General features: G+C 35.5%; 2 protein-coding genes across 2 annotated transcripts; one reads left to right on the plus strand and one right to left on the minus strand.

Annotated features, from left to right (window-relative positions):
* Positions 1 to 195: 195 nt before the first annotated feature.
* Positions 196 to 5,878, minus strand: LOC142552250 (bZIP transcription factor 16-like). The gene is made up of 13 exons (XM_075661959.1): positions 5,560 to 5,878; positions 4,922 to 5,016; positions 4,769 to 4,822; positions 4,610 to 4,684; positions 3,524 to 3,601; positions 3,373 to 3,432; positions 3,115 to 3,281; positions 2,611 to 2,665; positions 1,729 to 1,765; positions 1,368 to 1,639; positions 1,189 to 1,266; positions 969 to 1,094; positions 196 to 681 (listed from the first exon to the last, which is right to left on the minus strand). Exons 2-13 carry the CDS (start codon positions 4,991 to 4,993, stop codon positions 607 to 609), a joined length of 1,149 nt encoding a protein of 382 aa, XP_075518074.1. The 5' UTR covers positions 4,994 to 5,016; positions 5,560 to 5,878; the 3' UTR covers positions 196 to 606.
* Positions 5,879 to 8,282: 2,404 nt separating this feature from the next.
* On the plus strand, positions 8,283 to 13,703 carry LOC142552251 (protein IWS1 homolog 1-like). Its single transcript, XM_075661960.1, has 11 exons — positions 8,283 to 8,443; positions 8,697 to 9,177; positions 10,010 to 10,126; positions 11,090 to 11,310; positions 11,404 to 11,533; positions 11,613 to 11,675; positions 11,783 to 11,860; positions 12,214 to 12,302; positions 12,394 to 12,459; positions 12,562 to 12,715; positions 13,405 to 13,703. The coding sequence occupies exons 1-11, from the start codon at positions 8,424 to 8,426 to the stop codon at positions 13,501 to 13,503; spliced, it is 1,518 nt and encodes a 505-aa protein (XP_075518075.1). The 5' UTR covers positions 8,283 to 8,423; the 3' UTR covers positions 13,504 to 13,703.
* The last annotated feature ends 200 nt before the right edge of the window (positions 13,704 to 13,903 follow it).

The following is a 13,903-nucleotide window of genomic DNA, read 5'->3' on the forward strand; positions in this document are numbered from 1 at the left end:
ACTCCATCAGAAATCAAACCATAAAATCATAATTTAAAACCTATCTCATTAAAAGCACTTTCAAAACTCGAGGGAAAAAAATCATAATTTAAAACCCTTTCTTCGTAGCTCATGATATAACCATAGCTAACTAGATTTGGATCACATATAATTAGTTTATATATGATGAAATATAGAATGCCTAAGCGTTTGGCATGTTCAAACCAAGATAGCATTCACGACATTAAGGCAAATACCCCTTCAAATCTTCTGTTTGAATTGGTGTTGTGCTCTTGTTACATATCTATATGCTCAAAAAATACTTCTTAGAATGTGAGAATGAATATTTATCATTCATCTATACATAGGAGCACAGAAATGTCGAATGGAATAGAGGAGATCTGGACTCTAGAGACTCGCCAGCTCTACCTACAGTGGACCATGAAAGATTGGCTGAATCAAGCATCAGAAGTCATCTGATGCAGGTTCCGAGACTAAAATGACCAGCTCTAGTAAATTTATAACTACATACAATCTAAAATTGGGGATTCACTCACTGGTTTTAATAGGTCAAGCAACAGGGATTCAATCTGCAATAAGACAGCAACAAAATTTATCACTGACTCTTCATGAATCATGAGAATGTGTATCATCCTGTCTGCATCTCGGATCATCTTGATCTGGGTGTTCACCAAGTCTCTCCTGTAAGACCAAATTTGGTTACTCACTAGTGGAACATCACGCACAACTGATACTCAAAACTTGAGTAAATTCAAGTGGAAAATTTACTAGAATATGAATACATTACCATCAAACTATCACAAAAACGAATCACATATCCAGAAATATCCTGCGAGGCAGACTAATACAATGAAGCCGAGTACTAACAAGACAGACCAGTCTTAGGAGCTTTCTTATAGCAGTTGCTCACACAGGTAGACAGAATATCGCACGAATAGTATGATAGATAACTGGTATACTAAAAATACCTTCAGAGATGCATTCTGAGCAAAAATTTGCTCGTACTCACTCCTTATACGAGCCAATTCTGCTCTAAGAGATGCATTTTCTTCGTTTAATGCTTCCGCTCGACTCGCCAATTCATCACATTCTGCCTAAAATTCGTGAATGAAAGTAAGAGACATCATTAGATAAATCGGTGCCTGATTAATCAAGAACAGTAGGGGGGAGTAACTAATAACTATGAACCTGCTTGCGTAATCGGGATCGACGAGCAGATTCCCGGTTAGACTGCTTTCTTCTCTGTCTTTTGAGGTCCCTGTCATCCTGACTCACGAAAAACATATAGATGATCAATGTGCAGACGAAATCAAATCAAATGTAAAAGAACAGGAAGAAAAGTGAACTCCAATAAAGGGAAGGAGAACCTGCATCCAGAGCTGTGACAGGGAGTTGTCTCGTGATCCAGTATTGACCACTCCTCCTGCGACTGGAGTAGTAAGAGTGTTTCCCCCAATTGCAGGAATAGGAGATGATGATGCTGCAGCAGCCCAATAATCCATTCCAATATTTAAGTTAGTGGTTGGACCAGGAATACCACTCACAGCCCCTGCCGCTGGCACAATGGCCATAGGGTGAGGTGTAGCCAGTCCCCCATTCTGAGAAATGCGAGCAGCATTGCCATTTTGAGATAGTTCAGCTGTATCACGACATCATGATAAGGCTTGAAGTCAAAAACTCGAAACCAGAAATAGCCAGCAGTAGAAGTAAAAACTCTTAGAACAGCACCTGAATCTTGCTGGCCACCAATCTTCTCTCCGGAATCCTGTAAAAGTAATGAAACAAGGCTCGGAAGAAGCTAATGAGTGGGAGTGATCTCATTATTTGAGCATACTTTGCGCTTACAAACTTTTTAGAGCACAAGGACCGCTTTGCTAAGGAGATTGCACACAGTTAATAGAATCAGAGACAACACATCTTTGCCATGTGAAATTTATTAAATGAAACTCCATTCATAAGCTTTCGAACATATCGGTTTATTAGGCCATGAGAGAGACAGTTGCATGAAACCAAACATATCCCTACTATCTGCTTAATCTTGCTAGATGGGATAAATCCTTCAGTAAGGCTAAACCATAGAACCTGATTGCTAGAAATAATGAGGACCACTAGCAAGCTTTTCCGTACATTCAGAACTAACATAAGCCATGACAATAAATTTAGTCATCTAATTTTCCTTGCCAAATCCAAATCAACAGATAATAATGAGTGATTTTCTCAGAGTTCTAAAAACCAACTCAAATATGAATGGAACAAATTCTAAGCATAATTTGTAGACTTCTGTTATTCCTTTCATGCTTTCTTGCCTTCCATTTTATAACAATAACGAGGTAAAACAAAGAAGATGGATTACTTCCTTTGCTTATAGAATCCAACTACAATATTTCCAGTCATTGTTCATTACCCATGTTATTTAAAAATAAAAAATTACTCTTGCTTGAAAAAATTCATATGATCTCGAATATCTGATCGTGAAGAATCTCAACTATATTTACCTAAGAAAATGTGTGTGTCAATCCGTCAACTACTTAAGTAATGTCTACCAACAGTATCAATTCCATGCATGTGATTCTTAATCATATAACATATATGTTGTGCCGTGCTACTTACAGTTTGAAAATTAGCATCACTCCCTTCACTTGAACCTTCACTAGCATTCTCGGTACTGCGAAGTTTTATCAGCACAACAGTTAGAAAATCAAATGAAAAACAGTGTTCAACAGCAGACAAACATGTTTACTCATGCACACAACTCTGTGCTGATAAGAAAACAAAATGATATAGCATGTATAAGCAAACAAAGAGATTGAATAATGAGTAAAACATGAGAAATTATGCTGATGTGATGATCCTTCAAGCCGAGAAAAACAAGCCAAAAAAAACTCTGTAGTACATCAACCATGTAAAAGTTGAGGAATTCACAAGAGCTCAACAAAGCAAAGCAAAAAAAACTGTTAAATAGGACATTTAAACATTATATCAAAGTCTGTCTCCATGATCTCCCCAATAATGAGAACAGGTACAAATTATTGATATTTGTGCTTTCGTACTCCACAAAATGCATGATGAAATTTACATGGCACCTTACAAAATTCGTTCATTTATTCACCATACCTTTTAGAATGCAAACCATTTACAGATGCACCAGCAGTTTTTCCAGGTTCGTTGTTCTTCCCTGTAATCATATTTAAACTGCCTAAATTTTCTCTAGATCTTTTGATTGGCAGTTTTTCCTTTTCAAACGACTTTCCATCCACCTCCATGTTTCCAGTCGAGTTGCCCTTTAATGAACATTTGAAAATCATTCTTTGATAAGTTCAAAACTTGCTATTTACAAGAGTAACAAAATGTATGGAGGCCATAATAACTTACAGTGCCTTCAGCAACACCATTTGGAGAAGGCATAGCAAAAGGACTGAATGGATATGATCCCTGAGCAGGTTCAAATACAAGGGCAGGATTCGGGCAATTATGGAGAGGAATAGAATCTTAGCAATGCAATTGAAGAAAATTATGAGACTACCTGAGCCATGGTTGGGTGCCCATACGGGTACATCGTAACATATGGATGAGGTTGAGTTCCGTAGGGTGGAATGAATTGCTGCATATTGCAGAAGAGATATGAATGTCAAGCAATTTGGAACAAAACTAAAGAAAACAAGAGTAACTAGAAGATTTATTCAAGTCCAGATTCTAATAGCATCAGAGCTTTTCACTCATTTAGGCTCAGCAAAAAAAGAAAAAAGAAAAAAGCAAAAAGAAAAATACAGACAGTATTAGGAAGATTTAGTTCAGGAAGGGATGTTAGTTCAGTGATGAACGTGTTTGTACACATCATGCACGGGATGAACTTGTTTAGGCTTCATCATTGCAAAATTATGTAATTAAGCTTAAATGTTCTTTCAGCTCCAAATATGGGTCTTCATTCTCTCCTTTTCAACCTTATCCTGGTTCATAAATACTCTGGATCAAGGAATCATTTTCTCTAAATTCAGTGGATCTTCTTCGACAGATCTTTCACAGACTACTTATACCGTCTCTAAATCAAGCACTTATGTTCAACCACCAGTCAATGCCCAAACCAAAAACCGTTTCTCCGAAGTTGATAATTAGCAAGAGAAACTCATTTTATGGCCATGATACGGATTTACCTTACCTGTGACAACAAGGTTTTATTTGTCCTAAATTTCACAAGCTGTCCAGGCAACAAGTGCTATAGTCTACTACAAGAACCATAAAAGTCCTTTGTATGCCTAAACTAGCTGGAATCTCAAGAAATCATGGTAAAATTTCATGATGAGACATCACCATATAGAGAGTCGTGCCTCCGACAACTTAAAATTTTCCTTTAACAAAGATCTTTTACAAAGAGCTATGTTCAAATCCCATTAGAGTAAAGTAGTGTCGAGATATTTTAAACTTCACCTAGTTCAGACTTCAGGTGTTGGAAAAATTGGATTTTGTTATCTTTTTTTGTATTTGTTAAAAGTTACCTCATTTTCATCACTAGAAAAATGCGGTGCATTTCTTGCAAGCTTATTAATCATCACAATGCCATAATATCTACTTCACTAGATTATCAAACCAAACAAAGTGAAAAATCTAATACCTGGACACCCCACATGTACGGGTGAGACTGCGGACTTGATGCCAAGAACCCATGTGGAGGCATAGGGGAATATGCCTGCATAACCAAAATTATTGCGTTATAACTACCAATATTAGTGTTAATGAGGAAAAACATATGTATCTTGAAAAATTTTGTAACCTGGAAGCCAGACCAATCAGCAGCAACCATGCCAGAGCCAGCCGAACTGTGCTCCTAGAAACTCAAAAAAAGAAAAAAGATGAGAACTAATTTCGATGATCAAGAAGAAGTACTTAATTGATGAAACCAAGAGCCCTAAACAAGACTACAGACCTGTAAATGTGTCTTTGGATCCTTTGCTTCCTTCCCCTCCTTGGAGGACTTGTCCACCTCACCATTCCCCATGTTTTAAGCCTCACCAATTCCTCCTATATCATCATATTGATCCGGTTTTCACACAATTAAACCATTATATATCCTTGCTTGAAAATTACAACAAATTATTTTGATACAAAATAAAGTTAACACGCATATAACATGCTACCGTGTATTCCATAAATGAATAATTGTTAAGATTGAGAGTTGTACCTGACTTATTATCGAAAGCCAGCTTAGGGCTAGATATTGAAGTATATATATACAACTCTCAAGTACTTAATACAGATGACGTGGGGAATTTAACAATAATATAGATGGAAATCATGTAAAACTCTAGCAATGGCAAAAGCTTATCTCGTATGTCCTGATGAGTAACACCAAATCCTCAAGTGAAATAAATATCATGCATTGAAATCCTCAGTTTATAAACCCAAATCAGAAAATATACACAACAAACTCACGCATGCAGAGACATATGAAAAATATTCACGACATATAATATTGTCCACAGTTAAAAAATGGGCAACACAAACACACATCAAATGAATCAACAAACTAAGAAAGCTGGAATTATTTTTAATAACAGAGATTACCGCTAAAATGAAACACAGCTCCACAAATCTGAATGACTGTCAACTCAGCTACGCAACAGCTCAAATTCCTGTCTTGCTTCAACTATAAACTGTAATTCGAACAGCTTCGAATTTAAATAAAAAATATTTTAAAAATTGATTTTTGCCGGAAAATGGGGAGATTAAAATTTAATTGCATGAAATTCCAACAAAAAATGATGGGAGGAAATTAGGGCTTCGTTCGTGAGATCGTCTACATGGTTGCGTCGTTTTCTGCAGATTTGCATAGAAAATTTGCCAATGTGGTGTCCACCGTGGATTGAATAATGGAATTCGTCCCTGTTTAACTTAAGGCCGCGAATTGCGATTGGGTTACGTGTTATTGAGTAATTTTACGGGTCGGGGCATCTTGGACCCGTAACAGATTTTATTGTTGGGTAATAATTAATTAATGATATAAAAATATATTTAACTCAAACAAGATATATAATATAAATATATATAAACCAACTTATTCTATTTAAAGGCATGGAAAAATCAGATCAAGCTCAATCTTCCTTGTCAACAAATCAAATTGTTTGCATCCATGGTTTAGATTATTTTTAATAGTAGTTAAATAAAAAGACCTGTCCATATTCAAAGTTTAGATTTAACAAATACAAAAATTATATAACAAATTTCGTTAAAACATATTTACTGTATTTTTTTTTTACTATTTTCGATTTGCTTATATAAGGATGTCCCTAATAGAAATAAAAGTGGACACCAAATTTCTTTCTCAATTTTGCCCTTATATAGTATAGATATTACACTTTTTTTTTTTAATTTAACAAACATTTTTTTTCTTTTGTTTTTTTTTATTTTCAATAATTGAAATATCACTTTAATCCCTCTATAATGCAAGGTCACTGCCAATAAATATGAGACAAAACACTTTTTGGTCCAAGGACAAGAAACCAACACATAGATATCATCTTCATGGTCATTCTTGTTGTGATATTAAATTTTATTAATTTAATATCATTTTAATCCCTCGATAATTTGTCAAATTTCACTTTAGTCCATCAAAAATTATAAAAAATACTGTACACACGCACTGCGTGTGCAGAGTGACTAGTAATATAAATATATATAAACCAACTTATTCTATTTAAAGGCATGGAAAAATCAGATCAAGCTCAATCTTCCTTGTCGACAAATCAAATTGTTTGCATCTATGGTTTAGATTATTTTTAATAGTAGTTAAATAAAAAGACCTGTCCATATTCAAAGTTTAGATTTAATAAATACAAAAATTATATAACAAATTTCGTTAAAACATATTTACTATATTTTTTTTTTACTATTTTCGATTTGCTTATATTTGACAAACTAGAGTTTAGGAGCTTCACTTCGATAATCAACGCTTGAAATATAAAAATTTCATAAAATAGATCAAAACTTCGACGAGTGAAAGTACCAGACTTTGTCACAACAAGAATGACCATGAAGATGATATCCATGTGTTGGTTTATTGTCCTTGGACCAAAAAGTGTTTTGTCTCACATTTATTGGCAGCAACCTTGCATATATGATATCAACAGTATAGCGGTGACTGTGATGGAATCATGTAGTCCAACAAAGAGAGCACAAAGATGTCGAAATATCACCACCAATATCACAACAGATTGGGGAGGAGTCATGGGTAAAACCACCAGAAAATTGGTTGAAATGTAACGTAGATGTTTCTGTCTTCATGTGTTATGGTTGTTTATTAAGAAACTCACATGGAATTGTGTTTGCTGTCATGTATGGTAATTTTCAGCCGACTTTAGCTCAGTGTTGAGAATAAGAAAATCACTTAGTTGGTATTTGAATATCTCACACATCATAGTCGAATCCGATGTGTTCATGGTCATTGAAACTTTCCACAATCCGAAGACAAATTATTCTCATTTGGTTTTGTTGTCAAAGATTGTATAATCAGCGCATGTATTTTTAATTTGCGAGATGATTAGCGAAATAAGTTGTTCGTGTTTTTGTTCGAATAGTTGTTTGTGTACCTTGTTTAATGGAATGAATCATCCCTTCTCCTAATATGATATAATAAAATTGTCATGTTTTATTCAACAATAAAGACACAAGTTTAATAATCTCCATATAATAATATCACTTGTAATGTACTGTGATGATATGTCACGGTATCCGAATAAAACATGACAATCAAGTTAATTAAAAATATTAGTTTATTTTCTCGGTATCCTAATAAAACATGACAATCAAGTTAATTAAAAATATTAGTTTATTTTTTTAATCATATATAAAATAATAAAACATAATAAAAATATATATTAATTAACAAATTCCTTTCTTCTTCCGTTATAACATGTATGATCCCTCGTTGTGGTATAGATCTTTATCTATAGGTGGATGTTTTTTCTGTTTGTATTTATTCTGACTCCAAGGAGACGTTTCTTGTAGTTCTCAACCTAGATTTGGACATTGATCCTTATGGTGCATTGGCTCTTGAAGTTAATTCTATGTTCCTAGTGAATCATTTTGTGTCGATCAAGTATATGCATCGTTCGACCAATACCGCTGCACACTTTCTTGTTCATAGAGTATTTAATAGCTGTTCTAATTTACTTTGGCTAGATGTAATATGATTTTTTTTGTATTATGATTAGAGATTTATCGACATTGATGTTATGAATGTTTAAATTTTAAAAAAAAATATATGTATGATCCCTAAACCTGCTCACATATCTTAGCCATAAGCACAACGCAGGGATTTTATTTCCAAGGCAAAATTATATTATAGACATCACCGAACGCCTGTATATCTGTCTATACAACATTCACGCAGTTCGCCCTTTAGAAGACGGGAGTACTTTTCTAAATCAATCATGGCATATGAAAACGATCCGTAAGTCTCCTTCCCTACTCAGGAATATCTTAAAATTAGGGTTTTTGAACCATCTATCGTTTGCCTTTTTATGCGTAAATTTTTTTTATTAAGATTTGGGTTTTTTATTATTATTTAGAATTGGGGGTTTTAAGGAGTCAATTGCCTCACCTTCCATCTCGTCGCGTATACGTGTGTGTGGAAGTTTACTGTTTTTACGTAGAATTGTGCTTTTTTGTAATGGATCGATTTTGTGTATGTGTTTTGAGTCCAGTTACCGAGATGAAGATGGCGAGCCATTGATGGATTTCGACGAGGATATCCAATCTGATCGTGATGAGCCTCAGCAAGATGACGGGAGATGGGGCTATGATGATAGACGCAAGCGATCTCCAACTCCTGTGTACAGCGACTTGAAAGCGAAGCCCCGGAAGCGATTAATAAAAAAATCTTCACCTGCGAAAGATTTGGGTCCAGTGGATTTTGGATTGAATGATGATGAGGGGGATTATGGTGGGTATGATGATATTCAGGAGGTGGCTGGAATGGTGAGAGATGATTATTTGGATGATGGAAAGAGGAAGAGGGAGAGGGAGAAAGGGGTGAAGAGGAAAATTGTCGAGAAAAAGAGGAAGGAGGAGAAAGGGGATAAGAAGTTTACCGTGACAAGGAGCGGGGGAGGGAGAATGAGGGATAAAGAGGTCGATCCTGAGATGAAGGAGATGTGGGCCACCATAGCTGGTGGTGATTCAGAGGTTTAGCTTATTTACATGATACTCGATTTCTGCTTTTCATTTATGGTGATCGAAAATTTTGTGTTTTGTGAAGTGGAGTATTTTTTTCGTGCTTTATTTTTTGCATTTACCTGTGTTAGGTGGTGACGTGTGTAACCTGGTTTTGGAATTATGTTGAACTCTATGAATTTTTTGGCATGATTTGTATCGATGTGTGGATATGTTGATGGAAATAGGGTGAAACACTAGTAGTAACGAATATCGTTAAACTTCTACCGCGTGTAACTGAGCACTTGTTTGTTTTAATAATTACACTTTCTTTATCAGTGATCTAGTAATCGTTTGCAATTTAATTTTGAATTATTTGGTAAAGTCTTGGCGTCGTATAACTGAATTATTTAACTGCTGGATACGAGTCAAGTACATCGAGAGGGATAATTATGACCTTCTGACCATTGTTGTGAACTCATTTCTGGAGGGAAAAAAGGTCTTATTGCTTTAACTTGTCCTGATTTCACAAAGGGGATAGGAAAAACCATTTTTAGTAGTCAAGTTATTCTAATGTCATCAAATATGTTTGTCATGATATTGCAATGCTAATTTCTTCTTCAGACAGATAACTTTTAAGTGTTATTGGTATTGGAGTCATTTTTCATGCACTTGCTCTCGCCAGGCTTTAAAAATATCATATTTTCTTCTGCTTGCTTTCAACATGCGTTTTTTATTCCTTCAGTTTGTTCTTAGCATCAATAATGCCAATATACACTTCAAGTTTTCTACTGAATTATATGTACATGATCGGCGTATTAGTTTTGGTGGTTTTATTGATTTGTGTGGTTTCAAAATGGTATAGGATGATCAAGAAGGTGCTAGGACTCTGGATGATGATAACTTCATAGATGACAGTGGCTTGGATCCTGCTGACCGGTATGGAAGTGACAATGAACATTCACCAAGTCGTGCTCCCCAGGTTAGAAATGGATCGTACTTGGATTATGTGAGTTTGCTGCGCCATGAATGCCATAGCTGCTTGCAAATCAATTGACATGCCTTATGTGGAAACTAGCCTGATGAAATACATTTACATCTCTGTTTCTTGTTTGCGTTCTCTGCTTTTTTCCTTGATTATACATTGCACTTTTTTTATGGACAAATCTCTTTTGGTCTTCTCTTCATGTGGCAGCCAGAAGGATTCTGTCAGGGAAAAGGCGCGTGTTTTATTTGTGAGAAAGTATAGTGAAATTGGAAAAATATGGCTGTCATAAATAGTAGCAAAATTTTAAAAAATTAAAGTCCTTTTGTCTGAGAAATAGTGAACGGAGAATGAAACTTGGTGATCCAACTGCTGACTTGATTGATTCTTCCAAAACTTATCTATTAATGTTTAATGTCTGGTTCTTGGCATGATGGGTTAATAATTCTTGCCTGTTTATTGTTTAATTCAATGTGCACATGACCGTTTTGTGACCCTCAATTTAGTTTTGGACATAGATCATGAACCATGGTAGCCAAACTTCACCAGCCTGTATAAACAAAAATAGAGAATATGTCCAAACTGTTTGTGTTCTCTTGCATTCATGTTTTTGAATGTTCCTGCTCTCTTTAAACATAATCCACTGCAGGATCATCATCCTTTTTCTGTTCTGTATTGTGGTTTTTGTTGACAAATGTCATTGTAACTGAACTTGAAGCACTTCAATGCAAAAAATAAACTTTGATACGTGTTTCTCTCTCATAGTTTCTGATAATTAATTTCACCTCTTGTTACTCTGTTTAAGAATTATATTCCAATGAGTTTTCATTTGAAGCAGAAGGTTTTATGCAGATACAGCTGCCATAAAACAATATCAATATTAATGACATAGATATTATCGTTTTTGTTGTTTTCATTTTGTTCTTTTACCTGGTTTTATCACCCTGTATCATTTTGTAGGCAGAAGAGGGAGAGGAGGATGATGAAATCAATGAGCTTTTCAAGATGGGAAAGAAAAAGAAGAAAAATGAAAAAAGTCCTGCAGAAACTGCACTACTTGTAGAGAAGATCATGGCTGAGCTTGAAATTGTTGCAGAAGAAGATGCAGAGCTTAATAGACAGGCAAAGCCTGCTGTAAATAAATTAAAGAAGCTCCCTCTTCTCATGGATGTCCTTGCTAAGTTAGTCCTTTGGTCCTCTTGTTTTCTACAGTTCCGTTTGTATATCTGGAATTGTTCTAATATTTTTTCATGAGACTTTTTTTTTTTGGGTAGAAAACAACTTCAGCAAGAGTTTCTGGATCATGGAGTTTTAAATCTTTTAAAGAATTGGCTTGAACCACTACCAGATGGAAGCTTGCCGAATATTAACATCCGTGCTGCAGTCTTAAAGATCCTGCATGATGTATGGACCACGTACATTTTATAAGTGTTCTTATTAAATTTGAAAATTGTTTGGACACTATTAATTCCTTGCCTTGCAGTTGCCAATTGATTTAGAGCAGCATGATAGAAGAGAACAACTAAAGAAGAGTGGCCTTGGGAAGGTTGAGTTTGCATAACTTGAAGATTGTCTTTTGTGATAATATTTTCCTATCTACTGCTATGGGTTAAGTTGAAAACTAGTAGTTATAGCCATTTTATATTTTGACAGGTCATCATGTTTTTTTCCAAATCTGACGAGGAGACTACAGCCAACAGAAAACTCGCGAAAGAGTTGGTTGATAAATGGGTAAAATATAACCTTTCATCCGATTTAATTGAAGAATATGATACTTCTATTCTGCTTTCTCCTGCTCGAGTATTGTAGTTATTGTATAGCGTATCAACGTTGAATTTACTGGTTTTATTATGATCTAAGGAAAATATGGAGGTGTGCTAATTTTATTTCTAGGTCTAGAAACGTGGAATTTTTTATGTATGGTGTGCTAATTTTATTTCTAGGTCTAGAAACGTGGAATTTTTTATGTATCTAATAAATGTGATGGTATAATTCTAGCAATTTGAAATGTTCGTGAGAATCTTTATCATTTTTTAACATTGATTTCTTGAATCCATTCAACTTTCTGAATGTTATTCACGCAGAGCCGACCAATATTCAACAAAAGCACAAGGTTTGAGGATATGAAAAACTGTGAGCATGAACGGGCTTTCAGGAGCCCCTCTGTTAAGAAGTATGGATCATCTTTTCAGCGCCAGAAAGTTTGTACGGTACATACATAAATGTATACATATTAAAAGAATGACTATTTTAAACCACTGCAGGGTGATGAGTAAAGCAGGAGCCATGGCATCCCGAGACGACGACCTTGATTTAGCTGAATTTTCACAGTGAGTTGCAATCTGAACCTGATTGATTCTTTTATCTGGTGGTTCCATTTTTTAGAGTACACACCTAAGCTTCAGTGTTTCACTGTTTTTCATAATTTGAAGGGGGGCAAAATCTGGTCAGTCATCCTCTAGGCAACATGCCTCAAGGCCTGAAGCAATGTCAATGGATTTTTTGGTGCGTCCTCAATCGAAGGTGGATCCAGATGAAGTTCGAGCTCGAGCTAAACAAATGGTTCAGGATCAGCGTCGGGCAAAGGTTAGCTACTCTTTCTCCTTTTGAGACAATCTCATACAGAAAACTCACGTTTAACATCCTGTAGTTGTTAGAGGAAGTATAGACATTTAGATTCCCATTGACTGAGTGGGTTGTTTGTCTAAAGAGAAAAATTGCCAAACCTTTCTTGGGTTTGCTTGGATTTCTGTAATCATATACCAGTTGAAGAGCTATTTCATCCCTCTTTCGTTTTAACATTGTGGTACCTTCTTTGGTGGCTATATGTGGCTTCTCTTTGAAAATATACAAAATTTGATTTTGGCTCAACAGCAAATCTACGTATTTACTTTTTCACGCCCTTGGCTTCTTAGTGCGGTCAAACAATGGGCCAAACTCCAAGGAAGCAATCACTAACCATTGGGTTCTATCACACGAACCGTTTTGTTTTTGCTCACTGGTTGAAATTGAATTACGATGTTCTCTTTTTGCCTAGTTGCTCAAATAATACTTCGTTGAATTTGATTTACCATGTATTTTGGAGAATGAGCAAATTTTCCTTTTGATTGTGATAATAATGATATTTAAATTCCGTCAGATCCGATCAAGTTTATGATATTTGATGGCCGTGGTGCTTACTCCTAACCTATAATACTACGGCTGTGCTCATTCTCGTCTTAGCTTTTCTGTTGTTTGATCACAAGTTACATGCTCAATTTTTTTAATGCCGGCAGATGAACAAGAAGCTGCAACAATTGAAAGCCCCAAAACGGAAGCAGCTACAAGCTACCAAACTCAGCGTGGAGGGTCGTGGCATGGTGAAATACCTGTAGTGCCCGACTGCTCGTTCGGAAATATAATAAAAAACTATTGCAGTACAGTGTTCAGGCCTCGATTGACTTGGGTGATGATAAGACAAATCTATTTATTAGTAGTGTTCGTGTATGATGTATTGTAACTACATACCTTAGCCAGATTATTTGGGATTTCATGGATTCTGTTCTAATAATCATTTCAAAATCTCTGTTTTGGGGTGAATGCCTTTAAAAAAGAGATGAGTACTTGATGTGATCGACAGGCGAGGCCTCCCAAATCCCCATCGATTACACATCTTATCAGAATTAGAGGCTGATCCTTCTAGAGCGACAAGTGTAGTTGCTCAAAAATCATAAAATTTTGAATATCGTTTTGATGTAAATTTACCTCTTTAGCAGGTGTTTTTGATTCTGCATG

This window comes from Primulina tabacum, chromosome 7 (genome assembly GCF_025594145.1).
Source record: "Primulina tabacum isolate GXHZ01 chromosome 7, ASM2559414v2, whole genome shotgun sequence".
NCBI lineage: Eukaryota > Viridiplantae > Streptophyta > Magnoliopsida > Lamiales > Gesneriaceae > Primulina > Primulina tabacum.